This window comes from Panthera leo, chromosome E3 (assembly GCF_018350215.1).
Source record: "Panthera leo isolate Ple1 chromosome E3, P.leo_Ple1_pat1.1, whole genome shotgun sequence".
Taxonomy (NCBI): domain Eukaryota; kingdom Metazoa; phylum Chordata; class Mammalia; order Carnivora; family Felidae; genus Panthera; species Panthera leo.
Window position 1 is genome coordinate 39309776 of NC_056694.1, and position 19548 is coordinate 39329323.

Below are 19548 nucleotides of genomic sequence, written 5' to 3' on the forward strand. Positions count from 1 at the left end.
AACGGCGCGGCCCTGCCGACCGCGGTCCCACAATCGGCCGGCCCCCTGAGGCGTGCCGCCAGCCCCTGGCAGTCCCAGACACCTCCTCAGAAAGGGAGCTAGAGCAAGAGTCGCCGACGCGGCTCGCCAAAAACGGCCGTGGCCCTTTAACATTCCCCTCGCTCGCGCCCATTGGCTAGGGCCCTCTACGTCATCGCTGCGCGCCCGACAGCGGCGCCTTCCCGCTCCCTAACCCTGACGCCAGAGCGGCGCCGGCCTTAGCGGCTGAGGATAGCGGGAGGAGGTTGCGGCGGCGGGAAGATGTAAGTTGGGGGAATCCGACCCCATCCGAGCTCCGGGGACCGCCCGCAAAGCTCGGCGGGGCGCGTGGTGGAGCCGGCCCGCTCCTCGGCCTCTCGGTAGGGACGGCAGCCTGGCGGCGCGGCACCGGGTCTAAGAAGAAAGAGTGTGGCCCGGGGCGGGTGGAGTGGGAGGCGCCGAGGCCGCGGCCCGGAAGTGGTCGGGGCCGCGGCGGGCGGAAGGGCGCCTCAGATCGTCCCCCTCTGCGGCGGGCCCTGCTAGGCCCGCGGGACTCGGAGCAGCCGGGAGCGTGGCTTCCGCCTTCGGGGCTCTCTCGCCGGGTTGGAGACCCAGGCCCGCAACGCCAGGCCCTGCCCTGGAAGCGCTCGCGGCCCGGCGCCTGGACTGGGGAGTTGTGAGTGAACGCGGACGGGGGCGGCGAGGTCGCGCGTGGGGCCCGTGCCAGTGGGTGCGGAGTGGCTTTGGTGGGGTGCCCTGGGAGACCGGCTGAGCCTCCCTTCGAGGCCATTAATTCAGACATGACTCCACGGCCGTTTACCAGGCTCCCGGGTGCCGTTTTCCGCGCGAGTCCTTGGAGATACGGCCCCTGATGTCATGCAGCTCCGTTGGACGGGTTACCCCCCACAAGGGAGGTCACGGGAAGGTTCAAGTCCACGAAGGGAAGTCGTGGCTTTTTCTTTTATTTCGCATGAATTGTGCCTAAAATGTGCTTTTAAACGGGGAAGGTGCTCTGAAGAGTTGAGCCGAAACGCCATCTGCTCGAGGTTTAACTAATTGTTCTCTCTCTCTCTGGCTGTTGGACGCGCACCTTTCCGGAGGATGGGGGAGGTAACCAAGGTCCTGTGCTGTTACCTGAACTTGTGTGAACAGAGAGCCTCAATCTTTGCTTTGTAGCACTCGGCCACGCCCAGCAAAGTGTTCGCTCACCCTGTGGTTCTTAATTCGTGTAGAGTTTAAGAATTCCGGTGGTGCTTGTTGTCACCGAGCACACGGGGCGGGGCGGGGGGGGGGGGGGGGGCGGGAGTCTGCGGTCACGTGTGCCTGCGGAGCACTTGAAATACACCTAGGCCAAATTGAAGGGTTTAAAGGCTTAGTGGGGGGTGGGGGTGCAGATATTTCACTAATGAGTTTTTATACTGATTGTATGTTGAAAAGATAGCATTTGGGGTATAGCGTGTCCACTGTATTACTGAAAGTCAATTTCATCTGTTAACTTACCTAATGTGGCTGCTAGAAGATTTAGGATTTTAGCTCACACTCTGTTTCTGTTGGACAGTACTGCACTTGGTGATCCTGACCGGGTGGTTCAGGGACCCCTGTTGAGCATTCAAGAGATTATGTGTGACTTTGGGAGACCAGAGTTCACATGGGGAAAACTCCAAACATGGGAAAACTTCCCTTTCTTCTAAGGAAAGCTAACATTGATTGAGCCTTAACTAGGTGCCAAGTTTCTTTCATGAGTAATAAATTTGGTTAATGATCTTGGTGACTGTGGAGGTGTGGGAACTGTAATTATCACGATAATGCTTTTGAGAAATTGAGGCTCAGAACGGTTAAATGACTTACCCAAGGTCACACAGCAAAGCTCTGAATTAAACAGATACACTGACTCTGGACGCTTAACTAGTGAATTACACTTCCCGCTTGTCGGAGGCCCCTGAAGCTTCTCCAGGGTTGCTTGCTCAGTGCCCATAGCACCTTGCTGTTTTAAGGCAGAACATCTTAAATGACGTTATCAGCTTGGGAAAGAGCAGCAAAGGTGGCGTTCTGCTTGCTTCTGCTCTAATCTGATCGTCCGAAGCTGGCCTTCACTCTGGAGTCACAGAATTTATTCAGGATCTTGGGCACCCCTACACAACGTGAAACAGGATCCCAGTTGGCTGCTGTGTCCAGGTTACTTGAGGAAGAGGAACTAGGAGTAGTGGAGACCAGTACCTGAGACCTTTGCTTGCAACTCAAGCAAATTGTAGAAAACCTCACTGCAAATATTGAAGTTTGTTCTAAGTGATACTCACTAACGGTACTAATGACCATTTTTTGAGCACGTGCTGCAGTCCAGACACTTTGTTAAACCTTTATGAGCAGTGCCATCCAGTTCTAGTGCCCCCCACCCCCCCCCCACGCATGTGATTTTGGGGAAAAAATGTAAGCATAAAGTTAAAAGAATCGCAGTGACTACCCTCATAACCACCACCTAGATCGTACAAGTCCCGTTTCTACCACATTTGCTTTTTATGCGTCAATATTTTTATTATATTTTGAAGTACATTGTAGCCTCTGGTGTAACACTTCTATCTGCCTATCATTAACTAAAGTTGCATTTGCAATGACTGTTTTTTGGGTTTTTTTCTTAAGTTTATTTATTTTGAGAGAGAGCAGGGGAGGGGTAGAGAGAGACAGAGAATCCCAAGCAGGTCCTCCGCTGTCAGTGAGGAGTCTGATGCAGGCTCAATCTCAAACTGAGATCATGACCTGAGCCGAAATCAAGAGTTGGAGGCTTAACTGACTGAACCCTCCGCCCCCAGGCGCACCATGCAATGACTGCTTTTTAAATGTTCATAGGGGAACATTTTATTTGTTTGCATTTGGGTATTAAATGTTTTGATGCTACCTGTCGCTTTTGAAATGGTTTTTGCTTCCAGTCGTAGCCTAGATCCAAAGTATCCTACGAGGAAATTACAGCAGTTAAACAAGAGATCTGACCACACCAGTAACCCTTTCAGGAGAGCCACTCTTGGGGTTTTTTTCTGTTCTGCATGCAAATGTGGTGCTGTGGTACTGGGGGGGGGGGGGGGGGGGGCGGTAGAGGGCTCATCAAACCTATGAGTGCAAAATGGGTATTGTACCTCCTGTAAAATAACAGTGACGGGCGCCACCACCCTTTCCTTAAGGAAAAGACCACAAACTGAGGTGAGGGTCTACCTGTGGGGGTGGGACCCTCCCCAAGGAAATGGAAGAGGTCCCTGTGTGTTCCTGGCTTTGTGGACGCTCGCTGCTCACTGTGTTCCTTGCCATCTTCTCGTGTGCTCGCCTTTTGACTGCAAAGCGAATTTGTTGCCTTGCCAATACGTTCACTCTGTAAATCCTTTTATCTTGTTATTAGGCTGCACTTTGGCGTAAATTGCAATCGATTAGGGATCGTTTCTCAGACTCGAGTTAGAAGTGAGAGTTCAGATAAGTGAGGCCGCCATTGCTGCTTTGAACACCTCAGAAGGGGAGAATGGATTTATCAGGAGTGAAAAAGAAGAGCTTGCTAGGAGTCAAAGAAAATAATAAAAAGTCCAGCACTAGGTAATCCTTCTGTCAGATTTTTCTAGTGCTACTTTGGGGGTGCTCGTTACTAGGGACCCTCAGAAAGGGGAAGATTGGAAATGTCTCACATTCTACAGTGAAGTGTCCTAAGCCACAGATCGTTTTGTTCTGTGATCACCTGGGGTCTCTGTAGCCCTTTGGATCCCCTCCTGGGTAGTGTTGTTTCAGGGTTTGGTCAGAGGGGCTCGTGATCTCACACTCTTCCTCACCATCCAGGGCTCCCTCTCCTACCAAACGCAAAGACCGCTCTGATGAGAAGTCCAAGGATCGTTCTAAAGATAAAGGGGCCACCAAGGAGTCTAGTGAGAAGGACCGGGGCAGGGAGAAAACGCGGAAGAGGCGCAGCGCTTCCAGCGGCAGCAGCAGCACCAGGTGGGGCCGCGGGGCGGGGCCCTGAGAGCCACGCCCCTTTCTGTCCGCTGAGCCTGCCCACTGCTCTGTAGTCCGAATTATTCACACAAGATTGTGAGATTGTCAATGAAGGCCTTAACTGTAGCACAGTGCTTTGGGGTTTGCTCCGGTTCCCTATGGAGGATGGTGTTAAAGAATGAGACATCTGGGGGTAGATTTTTCTCTCAGGTGCGTTTTTCTTTAGTTGTGATTGGATCGCCCGAGCCTAAAGCTTGCATTTCTTCTCTTGAGCGCCAGCCCGAGCCCCTCGGTAGCCACCTTCCAGGATGGATTGGTGTTCTGACCCGCAGGCTCTTTCTGTACCTCCCAGCAGTCAAGGCTTCTGTGTGGCTAGGAAGCGCCTCCTTCCTTTCCCGCCCCTGCGCAGTTTGAATGCTGTTTTCTGTCCCTGCCAGGGGCTTTGGCTGGAGAAGGCTGGGGTAGATATCGTCCCCACCCCCCCACCCCACCCCCCGGGGTGGGGGGACGACATGGAGGTTGGAAAATAATGAGGACAGCGGTGGCCTCTCGGGAGCATGAGCACGTACAGGCTCGTCTGTGTCCGCTGGGAAGAAAGGCTCCCCTCCGCTGCTGCTTGTGACACTTCTGTCTCCCTGGTCAGGTCCCGGTCCAGCTCGACCTCCAGCTCGGGCTCCAGCACCAGCACTGGCTCGAGCAGCGGCTCGAGCTCTTCTTCCGCATCCAGCCGCTCGGGAAGCTCCAGCACCTCCCGCAGCTCCAGCTCCAGCAGCTCGTCCGGCTCGCCGAGTCCTTCTCGACGCAGGCACGACAACAGGAGGCGCTCCCGCTCCAAGTAAGCTCCCTTCCGGCACCGCTTCCCACGGCGGGGGGTTGGGGGGGGGGTCTTGGTGGGGGGGGTTGCCCCAAAACCTGTCAGTCATCTGGGAACTTAGTTTGCAAACTGGGGGCTATAAAGTGACGGGAGCTGTTATAAAAGCAGCCTGTAGAGGAGTCTGTGTGTCTTACTTAGTCGGATTTCTGAGGCAGAGATAACAGGAATATACACGAACTGGTAGGGGAAGCTGCCTTATAAAAAAACTCAACAGTAGCAGTTAGCAGCCCCACTTCAAAAATTGTTTTGACTTGACAGAAATTGTTTCTGTTGTTGTGTTTTTTCAATCAGATCCAAACCGCCCAAAAGAGATGAAAAGGAAAGGAAAAGGCGGAGTCCTTCCCCTAAACCCACCAAAGTGCACATCGGGAGGCTCACTAGGAACGTGACCAAGGTGAGGGATCTCCCCTCCGTCCAGTGGGCAGAGGGGGCACGTCTCTTCTGCAGATGTTTTAAGTGGAAAACCGGAGAGGCTGGCCTTTGCTGGAGGTAACCGAGAACACAGGCTGTGAGGACGCTGGCGGGAGCACGGAGTCCTTTATCCGAGTCGTTCCGTGTGAGAGAGGCGCCCCGGGTGCCTAGCCTGTCGTCGGCACGGGGTGACTTCTCAGCTCCCACACGGGTGATTGGTGGGTGCACATCAGAGTGACCCTTCTTTCCTCTAGGACCACATCATGGAGATATTCTCCACCTACGGGAAAATTAAAATGATTGACATGCCTGTGGAAAGGATGCACCCCCACCTGTCTAAAGGCTACGCGTACGTGGAGTTCGAGAATCCGGACGAGGCTGAGAAGGCTCTGAAGCACATGGACGGAGGTGGGTGACCCTGCCTGCGCCCCTCTGGGCCCCCTCTCTGCTCCCTGCAGCTCTCGCCCGACTCCATCCTTGACCAGTGGGGGTGTGTTCGCCAAAAACAAGTTTATGAGATAGCATTCTTGGGAAAATTTCAGCAAAAATGAACACGTTAACATCTTTAGAGTTTTCCAATCTGTGAGAACTTAAGGAACGAAGGGGTTTATTTTATACAATATTATGAATGTGAATAATCCAGCATCTGGCTTTTGTATGGCAGTGTTTTCTCTAGTCCTCTCTGAGAGTCCTCTTCTGTTGTGCTGACATTCAGCATTTTTAGGTTTACTTTGCTGAATTCATACGTTTCACCCATCTCTCTCAAGCTTGTATCTTAACTATTTGTGACATTTATAGCTGTTTTGTGTTGAGCAGAATGGTTTTGACGGCGGCTGAGCACTTGTGAATAGTTTTGGATGGCCGGTTTCCGTCTTGTCTTCACGTCTGTGTCTTTGAGGAGCGTGGAATCGGTCTCCGCCCCACTCGCTGCTCTTGTAATCCACGCAGCTGGGGCCGAGAGCCGGCTCCGTCCACAGCACTGTGCATGGGGTATCTGGCCACGCAGGGAAGAGTCTGAACACCCCAGAACCTTGGAGTCCTCGGAAGCCCGTTACCCGCTGGAAAAATAGTGTAATGGTGTGATGGCCAGTTTCCCTGGAGCCCTGATGGAGCTTGGACGCTAGGAACTTTCCCTTAATGCTAAGCTAGCTCTCTTCAGTCTACTGAAATCCCTTTGCGGGGCGCGCGAGTGACTCATTCGGTTGAGCGTCCGGTTCTTCATTTTGGCTCAGGTCGTGACCTCACGGTTCGTGGGACAGAGCCCTGTGTCGGGCTCTGTGCTGACAGTGAGGAGCCTGCTTGGGTTTCTCGCTCGCTCGCTCGCTCTCGCTCTCTCTTGCTCGCTCTGCCCCCTCTGTCTCTCAAAATAAATCCTAAAACATAACCAGTCGTTCCCTTTGAAGTTTTTTAGGAGTTCGTCATGAACTGTGCCCACCACCTCTTGATCTTAACCACACCTTCATTTTAGAGACTGTCAAACATGCGTCTTTGAGAGCTGGAGCACTTGCTAAGAATTCAGGACACTCGGCCACGTCCAGGGTGTGCATAGTCGTAGCCCACGTTTTTTAAGATTCTGGTAGGATCTGTGTGTGTGTCCACATACTGTACTGCGCCCCATCGAGTGGAGCAACTCCGTGCTGGCTCCAGGAGGAATGTGGAAGAGTTTGGCCTTTCCTGGCAGCTGCCCAGAAGAGAGAGTTGTCTTCATTGCTGTATGATCGGTGTCCTTGACGTTCCTGATTGGGGCTGGCCTTAGCAATGGGCCATGCGGAGGCAGGGGGTGCCTTAGGCTCTGTTTACTTAAGTCTCGTGAGTGCATTCTGAACACAGGTCTAGATGCCTGAGCCACCTCCTTGCCATCTCTGCTGTCGCCTTGAGGGTAGGAGCTGAGAAGATGAGAGAGGGCACACGAGGGCTGTGCTCGGTCCCCTGAGTGGTCCCTGGACTGGGCCAGGGTGCGTGCTCCCCTGAGGTTCCTGGGTCTGCGCCTTGGTCTCCTTTGCTTGCTTTTTCTGAGGCCCTGAAGGCTCCTTGGCCTCCATCCTGAGCCGCCTCCCTTCACTGTTTTCATCGGCTACATTCACATACGTGGCTGCACTCAGAGTCCCCTCCCCAAGGCACTTTTTCCACACTCTGAAGACTGACTTGACAGCTGAACCTTGGTTTGGTTTTGCTCCCCTGCCCCAGTAGTACTTCCTTCTTCCCGAGCCACGATGCAGTCATAGCTCATCTAGAAACACGGGTGCCGATCATCTCTCCCACCCCATCCACCGCCACGTTGTAGTGACCTGGTGGCCCATCTACAGTGGACACTGCCCTCGTCGGGACCCAGCACCCAGAGGCCACCTTCTGGTCCCCTGGGAGGAGCCCTCTGAGGAAAGTATCTCCACGGCGGGTATCGGGAGAGGGGGCCAGGCCCCCTGGCTAAGAGGCCACACGTCTTCGAGGGCAGTCCTTCTGGATCTCTTACATTTCACCCCATCTGCTTCCCTCAGAGCCCCCACAGTGCTGCCCCTCCTCTTGCCTGTCCCTCCCAACCTTCTAGAGGAGGCAGCTTAGTGCTAGGCCCACCTTGTGGCTCAGGTCAGGGCACAGCCCTTCCCCATAGTGTCCACTTGGATGCACTTCCCTTGGTGGCTGCTGTGCATGAGGGGTCTTGGTGCCTCGAGACCGAGTTCCCTCTTCGCTTCCACGCCGTATGCACGTTTCCTGGCCAGACCACCCACAGTAGTGACTGGGTGTGATATTCTGTGACTTGATCTTTTTTTCAACAGGACAAATCGATGGCCAGGAGATCACCGCCACCGCTGTGCTGGCCCCATGGCCGAGGCCACCGCCCAGGAGATTCAGCCCTCCCAGGAGAATGCTGCCTCCACCTCCCATGTGGCGTCGGTCGCCCCCACGGATGAGAAGAAGGTAGGTCTGTTTGGAGTCTCCCAGAGGACTGCTTGAGGCCTGTGTGGGTTTATTTCATTTACACACACAGCGTGATGGTGCTGACCTTGGAACCCTGCTCAGCCTGTGGGCTGGGATGGGACGGCCCTATGGGGGCAGCGCTGCGGGTGGCACCACCGTTCTGGAGTCTGGGTCCTGTCCCCTTCCTAGCTAACAGGACAGGAAGGCTCAGGAGAGGAGTTTGAGTCAGGTGAGGGAGGGGCTGTCCCTGGGCAGAGGCCAGAGCACGGCCCTCCCGTGCTGGTGGTGTCGAGCCGCCCCGTGCACGGCCCTCAGGAAGGAAGGGCTCCCAGGCGGTGCCGTCAGGGAGCCATCCTGGCTTAGAGCGTTGACGTGCGCCACTCCACGGAACGTTCCTTCCAGAAGCCAGCTTCGCCCTGCGGCCGGAGACGCGGAGCGGAGCTGTGTCTGTGGTGCCAGCCTCGGCGTCTGACTTGGTCTTTCCTCTCCCCGCAGGTCGCGCTCCCCGAGACGCAGGTCCCCGGTGCGCCGGCGGTCCCGCTCGCCCGGCCGCCGCCGCCACAGGAGCCGCTCCAGCTCCAACTCCTCCCGATAAGCAGGCCACCGGGGCTCTGCACCCTGGAACTTCTGTCCCGTCCACTTCAGTTCGGTCACTTGTGTAGCGGCAGGAGGATTGGTAGGAGAGAAATTCCTCACTCAGGGCAGGCTTCGAAGGCAGCGATTGAGGCGTTTCCTCTGAAGGCAGAGTTCCAGCTGCAGGAGCGTTAGTGGCTTGGGGTTGTGCCTGTAAAGACGCCGCCAGGTCTCTGGCTAGAAAGCTCCCACGTTCGCAGTTCCTCAGAGTCCATTCAGTGGCAGAGCCAGCAGGGACAACGCAGGGCTCCGGGTGGCAGTGCGGCCCCAGCCCGGGGGTGGGGGCCGGGCCAGCGGCCTGGTCGTGCCCGAGCTTGCCGGTCTGCGGGGTCCCTCAGGAAGGGGCCCGCTTTCCGTGCGGCTGCTGATCCTGCTGGCCTGGCCCTGCTCCCCCTGCTCCGGTCCTCCTCCGATATCTACAGTCAGACACCCTGTGTTCATCATCGGAAATGGTTGTTTTTACACGTACTCATGCACACACACCACATCCCGCGGCTCCCTTTCTCTCTGCACTTGGTGAACAAGTTGAGAGCCAGCTCCACGGGGCCATCGAGGACCCCCCCCCCTCGTACCTGTCATTCACTGTGGTCTCGCAGGTTACCGTGGCAACGTGTACATTGCTTTTTTGGCTTTTATTGTACAGTCAGTACTATAAATTTGTTGTTTTGAGTTTTGTAACTTGTAGCATTTTAGGCGCTGTTGTGTTTGTACTTTGTTGTGTAGAGTGAAGGGATTGTGTTGAATAAACGGGATTAGACTGCAGACTGAGTACTGGCTTCGCTGCCCCCTTCCTGTCTGTGACCCCAGAAACAGCTTCACTTCTGAAGCTAAAAACTTCAGGCACTGAAAACACACGACCGCATCTTGGTTCATTTCCGCAGGCGCACTTCCAGAGTCTGAGCAGAACAGCCGGTCAGCACGCCAGGGCGTTGGGCAGATCCTGCGGGTTGACCTGCACAGAGAGAGAGATGCTCTTATCACCTTTATATTCCCAGGAGCTTGGCATTTTGCCTGACCAGAAACCGATCTCCTTGGCTGCTGCTATGTTAGTCAGCCACGAAATAATGAAAAAACGGTTTTCCACCTCAAAAGGCGGTTGTGTTACAACGAAGACTTAGAAACTAAAAAATTGAGGTTTCAGTCACCCAGCCCTGAACTTGGCCCTTCCTGTATCCGTATTCAAATGGGATGTCAGCGAGACCACGTCCTGCCGGGCAGCACAGTGGCTTCCTACCCGGCAGGGGACACCAGTGTTGAGCGGGGACCCTTTCGGTGTTTCCGAATGCAGGACAGAGCAAATAAAATCAGGTGCTCCCTTTGCTGTCAAGGAGGCAGTGGCACCGCGGTCCTGTCAACAGTGTGAGGGCACCTGTTTCTGCCCACCAGCACCGCCTCCACCTCCCCCCCCCCCCTCCCCGTGGCACCCTTTTTAGTCCTCGGGCTCTGCAGGGGGGCGGTTTTGAGAAATGACCCTGCTGTAATCCGCCTGCTGGGATGGCCGGGGCTGCTACCCGCAAAGGCCCTTATGGCCTCAAGCTCACGACCGACCGACTCCAGGACTCACACGCTCCCTGAGTCGTGCAGTCACCCCACCCCCCATCCGCAGCTGTCGCTGCCCTGACCTTAGCTTTGGATGGTGGGCAGCGTGGGAAGCGTGCCAGCCTCCCAGGGGTTCAGACGTGGGTGGAGGCGAGCGCGGTGGCCTCCGGGTTTGTGAGGAGAGTTCGTCCCAGACAGGGGCCCACGCCAGCCCTCCCGCCGCCGCCACCTAGCGTCACTGCGGCCCTCCCCCAACTCTCCTGCTAACCACCGTCTCGGCAGTGCCCCGCCCTCGACACCCGACACGCCAAGTGGGGCGGGGCGGCCGGACCCCAACTTGGCCTGGTCAAGATGGCGCTGATGGCCGGAGCGCGCGTCCTGGCTCGCAACCTGCTCCGCCCGTGTGCGTGACTCCGGGGGGCTGGAGTTGTGGGGTGCGGGGCAGCAGGGGCCCGGGGAGCCGGGACGGGGGCCGGAGGAGACAGGGGCCCCGGACCCGAGGGAGCTGGGAGGGGCCGGGGGGAGCGGGAGGTTTGGGGGCGGGGGGCGGGATTGGGGGCAGGGAGGTGCCGGGGACCTCAGGGAGCTGGAGGGAGCCGGGGAGCCGACTGGGGCCCGGGGCTAACGGGCCTCGCGCTGTCGTTCGCAGGGTCCCGGCTTCCGGACGCGGTTCCCGGGCGGACGGGGCCGGCCGCCGGCGGCGGGGACGGTGTGCGGTGTTTCGGGAGCCCTCGGCTGCTGGTGGAGACGGACCCGGCGAAAGGTAAGCGCTCCTGCGGCCGCACGTTCGGGCGAGGGCGCCTACGCCGGGCCCCGCGGGCTGGGCTTTCCCTGGCTCGGCCCGTCCCGGGGCCTGGAGGACTCGAAGCAGGGGTGCCTCGCCGTCCCACTCCCGCTCCCTCCTCGCCCGCCGCTGGTCTTCCTGACCGCGGCTCCTGGGGACGCCTGAAGGCCATTGGAGATCAAGCCCTGTAGGAAGACCCGTTTCTGTTGCGTTCAAAGCTTAAAGGTCATCAGCCCACGTGCTTTTCCCCAGTTCATTATGAAGATAAAAGTGTTTTGGTTTGTAAAGTTTGAGGGGTATGCCCCTCTATCTAAACTCTTCAGTTGGAAATTGAAAATAATGGAAGTATTTTAGAGTAATTTTTTTTTTTTTTTTTTTTTTTTTTATATTCTGGCATGGCACAGGACCTAGCAGATGATTTACTAATTAAACCCAGGAGCCACCTCCCACCCCCATCAGAGCCTCTGGGAAAACGCTCCAAAAGGGACAGAAAAGGTAGAAAAAAACACCGTTGAGTTTTCTCTACCTGAGAATGTTCCCGACCTGGGTCCTGAGAAGACTTGCAGCCAGGGCTGGGCCTACTTCCAGGTTTTGGGGACACGCTGTGCTCAGGCCTACAAGAGGAGCTGGGGGGGCTGCTGTGGTTGGGGGGCTGCGGCCTCAGCCCACCTCCCCCGCGCCCACCCACCCTGCGTCAGGGACATGGTTGCTCACCCCGCGACCCGGATTCGCCCCAAGTCCTCCGCGTCAACTCATGGAAACCTTTATCCTCTCCCCTGAGTGTCCTTGATTCTGCTGGACCGGGCTCTGTAAAAATCCAGTCAGCCTCAAAAACTTCCCTCTGAACCAAGTTCGGGGAGCTTGCTTCTGGGAATTTTGATCGCTTCTTCCATGTCCCTGTACGTTCCTGTAGCCGGTTAGTAAGTAACCTCTCCCTCAGAAGCCAGAGGTCTCAAAACAGCCCGTTTGTCTTCAGGACTTGGTTCTCCCTCCTAGAGGACTGTTTATGTTGACCATCTGGAAATTTCTAAGGTCCTGACCAGGGAAATGTAGCCTAAATGAACGGTGGCCCTTCGAAAGCCCTTGGGGTCTGTCCTTGGGCCAGGTAGCCGGAACAGATGGCCTCAGCTGGCCCAGGCTGGTGGCTGCCCTGTCCCAAGTGCTGGTCTGCCCCCCCCCCCCCACCTCCCCCGCTGCTGGCAGCACGCACAAGCGGATCGTGGAGAATTTAAGAACGTCAGGCCGCCAACGTGTTTAGCAAGAACCAGAACCCCCAGTGCAGTTCCTCCTTAATATCCGGTCTGCTCACTCCTCAGGAGAGTAAGGCCATCTCCTACTCCCCTGGGGACAGAGGACTGGCATCTGGGGGAACAAGAGGAACAGACAGATATTTGCTCGTGAACGTTCACGGCCGCAGTAGTCACAGGAGCCTCAAGGCGGAAGGGACCCAGTGTCCGCCAGCACGCGAACAGAGACAGTGCGGTCCACACGTGTGCAGGGAGACACTGGGCCTCAGAAAGGGGTGGGACGCTGACCCAGCGGCACGGGCCGGCCTGGAGAACGCGGTGCTCAGTGAAAGGAGCCACACATAAAAGGTTGTGTGCTTCCATGCACACGAAATGTCCAGAGTGGACGGGTCCGTAGAGGCAGAAAGTAGACACTCAGTGGCCAGGGGCCGGGGAGGAGCGGGAACTGCTCGTGGGCGCAGGGTCCTGTGTGGGATAGAAATGCCCGGCAATTAGATCGTGGTAGCATTGGGACACTGTGCATGTCCCTATAGACCTGGACTGCCCACTTTCATTTATTTTTTTTTTTTTAACGTTTATTTTTGAGAGAGAGAGCAGAAGCAGGGGAGGGGCAGAGTGAGAGGGAGAGACTGAATCGGAAGCAGGCTCCAGGCTCTGAGCAGTCAGCACAGAGCCCAACGCGGGGCTCGAACTCACAGGCGGTGAGATCATGACCTGAGCTGAAGTCGGACGCTTAACCGACTGAGCCACCCAGGCGCCCCAAACTTAACCAATTTTAATAACCAAAAGTTAAAAATGAAAGCTGTCGCTTCCCATGGCCAGGTTGAGGGTGCGGGATGGTTGGGTGTGCTTTTCCAGTCCTGGGTGTGAGCTTTCTCCTCTTCGTTTTCAAACTAGGGGTCGCCGTGATAAAGTTGAAGAACCCCCCGGTGAACAGCCTCAGCCTGGAGGTGCTGACGGAGTTTGTCATCAGCCTGGAGAAACTGGAAAACGACAAGACCTTCCGAGGCGTCATCCTGACTTCGGTGGGTGCTCGTTGATTCCCCGAGTTCTGATCACGGCAGGAACCTGCTGCGAGGTCACGTCCACACGTCACGTGCTGTAGAATGACCAGGTAGACCCGGATGCCGGTGCCACCGGGGACCCTAGTCCTGGGCCTGGTCCAGGGGCGCCCCCGGTGGTCCTGGCATGCTGTGGGCAGATGGCTCCCCCCAGAGCACTGCGACCTCTGCCCCAGGCCGGACTGTGGGGAGAGCCTCAGTGCCCCGCAGTCGGGCCAGAACTCAGGGGAGGGCAGTGAATTGTCTGCAGGGGTGGCCTGGAGCCCGCGCTGATTGGTGACGGGTAGTCCACCGGGATATCCTGTTGGCAGTGGAGCCACTAGGCGTGTTCCCTGGTGGCCACGCTCCCCCGTTCCTCTTCGCGTGGGCCTTAGAGTCACGTTCTCAGAGGGCAGATTTTCCCTTCCGAATTCTCTAGGGAACCTTGGTGTTGCGTCCGAGAGCCGACAGATGCTGCTGTTTAATGACATCTGTGGGAGGGGTGTCACCGGTGAGGCCGGGGAGGGGGCGGTCCTCGGCCTGGGCCGGGTAGACCCCCTAGACCGACAGGATCGGGGGCCACGCCGGCTCCGGCAGCCCCACCTACTTTGCCAGGAGAGGAAGTAGATGGGAGCGCGGCCTGATGTAACAAGCCCTTCGTCGTGTCAGGAAGAGTCCTGGAGTCGCCTTTCGAGTTGGGGGGAGCCTCCGCATGAGTGCCTCCCAGTAGAAGGGCCACCGTTCTACAGAGACCAGTGAGGACGTCTTGTCGCACCATTGTTAAAGGCAGAGGGTCACGGTCTCTTCCGGGCAAGGCTTGGCACGTCCACTGGGCACGCGCCTGCTTTCCTTAAACCCTCGGCCTGTCCTGGGTGTGACCTGGTGTTGTCCCAGCTCTGAGCTCTCGGGGTGGGTCTGATGCACACACCAGGGGGGTCTCGTGGAGTGGCCCCCCGGGGAAGAGGGTGGCGCTCCAGGGGCAGGGCTGGCGCTCGTGGGCACGGGTCACTGTGACAGTTGAGGCTGACTTGTCTGGACGTGTTGCAGTTTCCTGGGAGTGTTTTGCTCGGGAAAATTTCTGAAAATATTCCCTTCAAGAAGTTTCACAGCGTGATTGATCATGCCGGGAAACGAGAGCTGGGAAGACCCATGACTTCTGTCCCTCGGCAACAAAGCGGGGCTCCTTGCACCGCCCCCCCCCCCCCCCGCCCCGGCCTCAAAGCGGCACAGCCCCCGGGGGATGGGGAGCCGGCGTGTGTCCCTCCAAAGCCCACGTTGTCCCCGGGACTGTGTCATCTTACAAATGTGTCTCCGTGTGTCTTCGGCTGGGTGCCTACTGTGTCTGCAGCACAAGGCCTGCCCAGTGGGCCCTCAGCAGATGACGGAGCGACGTGACGCTGCTCTTGTGGGGACACACGATAGAGGCCGCAGACGGCTCACGACAACAGCAGCGCATTTTTCTCCGCTCTCCTGGAGCGTCCCTCTCCACTTCTTGCAGCTGCTGCCGGGTCCTGGCACCCCTGTGCCCCGCCTCCTCCACCCCGGGTCTCTGTGTCCACGTTTCCCTCCCCTTAGAAGGACCCCTGCTCTCACGTGGTCTCACGTTGGTCACATCTGCAAACACCCTGTTTTGAAGACAGTCACACTCGTGGGCACTGGGGGTAAAGGCAGACACGGTTCGGCCCGCTGCAGACGTGCTGCCGAGTCCCAGATCACAGCCCGTCCGGTCCGTCTGGCGGGGCGAGCCCCCGTCAGCACGATCGTGGTGTCTCTCCCGCAGCCACAAGCTTTCCTCGAGCGTCCGGACCGTGGGCGCGCTCTTCCCCGCCACGTGCAGATGAGCTGCGTGGGGTATTTGGAGGGCGGGGAGGGGTGCCCGCGTTCGGCGTTGGTTAGGGAAGGAGGCACGCGCTCAGAGCAGGGGCAGCCCTGCCCCCACCGCCACCCCGTCCCCGGGGCGCCTGTGACAGCCAGGTTGCGCTGGCACGCGGCCTAGGGAGACGACAGGTCGGCCTCCAAGCGTCTGCGTGCACAGGTCCACGGGGAATCGCACTCTGCGCCCTGCACACGAGCTTGGTCCTGTCGCTTAATGTGAGGACGCGGAGACGTCGCCTGTGACCGTCCCGTACTTCACGTGTCGGTAACAGGTCACGCCAGCCCCGGACACGCTCCAACCACGGGAACATCTCGTTCACTTAGAAACGTTGTGACCACACGACGGCCCCGCGTGGTGGCCACGGAGCAACCCCGCCCCGCCTCTGGGCCGGCAGTGTTTGCTGGAAAGCAGCGCCGTGCTGGCGGTCCCCTGTGTCTGCTTCCCCCGCTCTGTGGCGGCTGTGTTGGGACCTGGGGCGTCCACATGGGACCCACGGCCTTCTAGGCCAGGCTTCTGTGTCATGCGTGACCGCCCAGGCAGGGCAGAGTTCTGGCTCCTCAGCTCATTGCTGTCCCTTCCCGTCCTGGCTCGCTTCTGACGGCAGCACCTCCCGGCCTGCGCTGGCGTCTGCAGCGTTCTTGACCTCGAGGGTAAATCAGAACGTGTGCCCCCTCCGGGCCTCTGAGTTCCCCTGCCCAGGACCGCACACGCAGCCGTGCCCAGAGCCCGCTGTTTATGTTCCTGGGGGAGCACCCGACCCTGCCTGCCTGTTTTGCCTTTTCCCATTTGAAACTGGAAAGTAGGAGGAGCTAAGTCCAGGGTAGGTCCCAGCTTCGGCTCCCGGGGGCCTGATCCTGCCACCTTGAACATGACCTCGCCCCCACTGCGTCTTGAGCGCCTGTGGGCTCCCGGGCCCCGGGGACGGGTTGCTGCCAGGAGATGGACGGTGACGGGGCCCCTGGCTCCTTCACTCCGGTAGGACTGCCCCGGGATCTTCTCGGCTGGCCTGGACCTGACGGAGATGTGCGGGAAGAGCCAGGCGCACTATGCCGAGTACTGGAGGGCCGTGCAGGAGCTGTGGCTGCGGCTCTACCTGTCCAACCTGGTGCTGATTGCTGCCATCAACGTGAGTGTCCCCGCTCCTGAGTGGCCTCGCTGGCTCGCCAGGGCCAGCCCAGCGCGTGGGGGGGCATGAAGAGGTCCTGTCCTTGGGAAGGCTGGGAAGGGAACAGTCGGGGGAGACCCTCGGATGTGCACAGGGGAGCCTCCATTGCAGACAGGCGTGACCTGGTGGCGGGGTACTTCGCGGGGCGGGGGCAGGGACCAGGGCACGTGGTCGACGCGGCCCGGCAAGAGAGCTGTATAGGGAGAGGGGCGTGAGGAGGGGATCAGATTCACATCAGGAAACATCGTTCCGGTCTGCCCTCGAGAAGGTAGGGGCTGTTCACGCTCAGGAACCGGTGTGCCTGAAGACGGGACACCCCAGGTGAGGTGCCAGAAGGGTCCGAGCCAGGGGACGGGAGGGTGGCGAGAGTCAGGACGACCCACGAGGCGCGTGACAGCCGACAGCAGCTTGCCGTCTGTTCAAGGCAGTGCGGTGCGTGAGATGAGGGCGGTGTGAGTTTGGGGTTCCCAGGACATCCGGCTGGGGATGGCGATGGGTCCCGTGGGCCGTGACGGGTTGTGACCGCTCTGGCCGGATGCTGGTTTGGCATTTTAGCATCCGGACCGAAGCCGTGAAAAGAAAGACGGCTTGCCACCCAGACAGGAGGGAGATATTTGGCCCCCGAGAGCTGGTGGCCCTGCGAGGCGACGGGGCTGACGGGCAAGCCCGAGCCGGTGTGGGTGCAGCACCCCGGGGGCGCGCACCCACCGTGGGACCTGGCTCTCCGGAGCGCAGTCAGGACGCTCCCCCGCAGCACCAGAGCCAGACCGCGCGTCTTCCCCCGCAGGGAGTCAGCCCTGCGGGAGGCTGCCTGATCAGCCTCACCTGTGACTACCGCGTCCTGGCGGACAACCCCAAGTACACCATGGGGCTGAACGAGACTCTGCTGGGCATCGTCGCCCCCTCCTGGTAAGGCCGGGGGCTGGGCCCGCACTCCGCTCGGCCCTGGGCGAGCCCGTCTGCCTGGGAGCCTCCAGCAAGCGAATTGTGTTCCAGGTTTAAAGACACCCTGGTGAACACCGTCGGCCACCGCGTGGCAGAGCGCGCCCTGCAGCTGGGGCTGCTCTTCGCGCCCGCGGAGGCCCTGCGGGTGGGCATGGTAGACCAGGTGGTGCCCGAGGACCAAGTGCACAGCGCGGCACTGTCGGCGATGGCCCAGTGGCTGGCCGTTCCAGGTGAGGGGCCCAGGGAGGGGCTGCAGGTGTGCGCACCGACGGGCGAGCCTCCCCCCGCCACGGCCGGGTGCTCTGGTGAGACCAGAGCCTTCGCGCCAAGGTGCTCTGTGCGGGTCGCGGACGTGCCATTTATAAGAGCGGACTTAGTGTCCTGAGGTCACTATAACAGATTACCCCGAGGTGGGGGGAGGTGCTTAAAACAACAAAATGTGTTCTCGAAGTCAGCAGACCAGGAGACCAAGATCAGTGTTTGGGCAGGGCGGTGCTCTCTCCAGAGGCCCTAGGGGAGGCTCCTTCCTGCCACTGGGGGCTCCAGACATTCCTTGGCTTGTAGATGCGTCGCGCCCGGCTCCGCTTTCCCCTTTCCCCTTCACGTGGCCTCCGATTGCACACCCCCCTTCCTTTCCCCTGTTAGGACGATTGTGGCATTTAGGGCCCACCCTAAACGCACGATGACCTCATTCCATCTACCTCCACAGAAACCCCTTTCCAAATAAGGCCACACGCACAGATTCTAGAGCTGCGCTGTGGACTTGTATGGATCTTTTGGGGGGTCCACTGTTCAAGCCACTGCACAAGTAGAAACAGCCTGCGTGTCCGTTTATAGAAATAGGGCTGGTGACGTCAGCTGTGACGGAGCCCGGAGGTCAGCGGACCGTGTCTAAAGGGCCAGGTGGACCTTCAGCCTGGTGGGTCAGTGTCTGCCACACTGTGGCGTTGGAGCACGGAGGCCGCCAGAGCCCCCCCCCCCCCCCCGTCCGTGCTCGGTAGAACGGGTGCCCCTGATACCTAAATTTCATATGATCTTCACGTGTCCCAAAAATGTCTTTTTTTCAGTTCTTTTTTTCCAATTATATAAAAATGTAAAAACCGGGGCACCTTGGTGGCTCAGTAGGTTAAGCGTCTGACTCTTGATCTCAGCTCGGGGTCTCAAGCTCGGGGTCGCGCGTTCAAGCCCCACGTTGGGCTCTGCCATGGGTGTGAAGCCTACTTTAAAAAAAAAAAAAAGGAGAAACAATTCTTAGCTCACGGGCCACGGGGGCCAGGTTTGCTGACCCCTGACACAGACACACGGCTACATGCTGTGCCGCTGTTATTTACATCGTAAGAGAACCTGTAGTGGAGGGAAACTATCCCCCATAGTATAGTTGAGTGAGAATAACAGGGTAAAAGGCAAGGCACCCTGGATGTTTTTAAAGGAAATGGGTAGGCAGTGGGGAACAGGTGATTTTCATTTTTTTCTTTGCTTAGTCGTATTTTCTCAGTGTCCCGGCAGAGCTTCCGTTGGAAGTCTCTCGGAAAGGTTGGGAACGATACGACCGTCTTGGGGTGGGTTCTCACACACGGACCCCTTTCTGTAGACCATGCTCGACAGCTGACCAAGAATCTGATGCGCAAGGCCACAGCCGACCGCCTGGTCAAACAGCGCGACGCGGACATCCAGTACTTCCTCCAGTTCATCTCCAGGGACTCTATCCAAAAGTCCCTGCGCGTGTACTTAGACAAGCTCAGACAGAAGAAAGGCTAGGGTCCGGGCCGCGCACGTGGGGCTTGCCCCACATGTGCCCTTCTGGGGGCCCTCTGCTTCCAAGGGGTTTTAAGCAAGGTATTTTCCGATTTCAAGGTACTTTCAGCTCTTGGTCTCGCTGGTCTTAGAAGCTCTGTTCCCGGTAGCCGGTGTCCCAAGGCCACTGCCCCCCAAGAGCGCCTTTTCCGCCTGGCAAGTGGGCAGGGTGGGATCGGGGGGCGGCATCTCCGTTGGGGAATCGTGAACTGGCAGGAGGGGCAGTGCAGGATTCAGCGACATCGCTGCTGAATGTCCCCTTTCCCCGAGCACAAGTGTGAATAAAGTCCTCACGTTGTCCCGTCACTGGCTGCCCGGCCGCCTGACTGCTAGGGGCACGTGA

At 58.3% G+C, this 19548-nt stretch overlaps 2 protein-coding genes and 1 long non-coding RNA gene across 7 annotated transcripts; 2 read left to right on the plus strand and 1 right to left on the minus strand.

Annotated features, from left to right (window-relative positions):
* The first annotated feature begins 216 nt into the window (after positions 1-216).
* Positions 217-9583, plus strand: RNPS1 (RNA binding protein with serine rich domain 1). Of its 4 annotated transcripts, none has more exons than XM_042921142.1 (8): positions 217-302; positions 3404-3591; positions 3829-3984; positions 4625-4816; positions 5147-5249; positions 5521-5674; positions 8041-8182; positions 8678-9583. In XM_042921142.1, exons 2-8 carry the CDS (start codon positions 3521-3523, stop codon positions 8775-8777), a joined length of 918 nt encoding a protein of 305 aa, XP_042777076.1. In that variant the 5' UTR covers positions 217-302; positions 3404-3520; the 3' UTR covers positions 8778-9583. The 4 variants fall into 4 exon arrangements, with proteins under 4 accessions (XP_042777076.1, XP_042777079.1, XP_042777078.1 ...); XM_042921144.1 differs by lacking the exon at positions 217-302 and adding an exon at positions 324-398; XM_042921143.1 differs by lacking the exon at positions 217-302 and adding an exon at positions 549-694.
* On the minus strand, positions 9429-10666 carry LOC122209371. The gene is made up of 2 exons (XR_006197570.1): positions 10438-10666; positions 9429-9767 (listed from the first exon to the last, which is right to left on the minus strand). It is a non-coding gene; the product is annotated as an uncharacterized LOC122209371 (long non-coding RNA).
* ECI1 (enoyl-CoA delta isomerase 1) lies at positions 10659-19511 on the plus strand. 2 transcript variants are annotated; one of them, XM_042921146.1, is made up of 7 exons: positions 10659-10757; positions 11004-11117; positions 13283-13410; positions 16281-16427; positions 17254-17375; positions 17463-17641; positions 19003-19511. In XM_042921146.1, exons 1-7 carry the CDS (start codon positions 10706-10708, stop codon positions 19167-19169), a joined length of 909 nt encoding a protein of 302 aa, XP_042777080.1. In that variant the 5' UTR covers positions 10659-10705; the 3' UTR covers positions 19170-19511. The 2 variants fall into 2 exon arrangements, with proteins under 2 accessions (XP_042777080.1, XP_042777081.1); XM_042921147.1 differs by lacking the exons at positions 10659-10757; positions 11004-11117 and adding an exon at positions 11525-11633.
* The last annotated feature ends 37 nt before the right edge of the window (positions 19512-19548 follow it).

What these genes read in the sequence shown, in the direction of transcription:
- RNPS1 (XM_042921142.1), top strand. Translation starts at nt 3,521, where the DNA reads ATGGATTTATCAGGAGTGAAAAAGAAGAGCTTGCTAGGAGTCAAAGAA. An exon ending in TCACTAGGAACGTGACCAAG is followed by an intron (nt 5,250 to 5,520) that starts GTGAGGGATCTC and finishes TCTTTCCTCTAG; the next exon opens with GACCACATCATGGAGATATT. An exon ending in CCCCCACGGATGAGAAGAAG is followed by an intron (nt 8,183 to 8,677) that starts GTAGGTCTGTTT and finishes CTCTCCCCGCAG; the next exon opens with GTCGCGCTCCCCGAGACGCA.
- ECI1 (XM_042921146.1), top strand. Translation starts at nt 10,706, where the DNA reads ATGGCGCTGATGGCCGGAGCGCGCGTCCTGGCTCGCAACCTGCTCCGC. An exon ending in TCGCAACCTGCTCCGCCCGT is followed by an intron (nt 10,758 to 11,003) that starts GTGCGTGACTCC and finishes TGTCGTTCGCAG; the next exon opens with GGTCCCGGCTTCCGGACGCG. An exon ending in GGAGACGGACCCGGCGAAAG is followed by an intron (nt 11,118 to 13,282) that starts GTAAGCGCTCCT and finishes TTTTCAAACTAG; the next exon opens with GGGTCGCCGTGATAAAGTTG.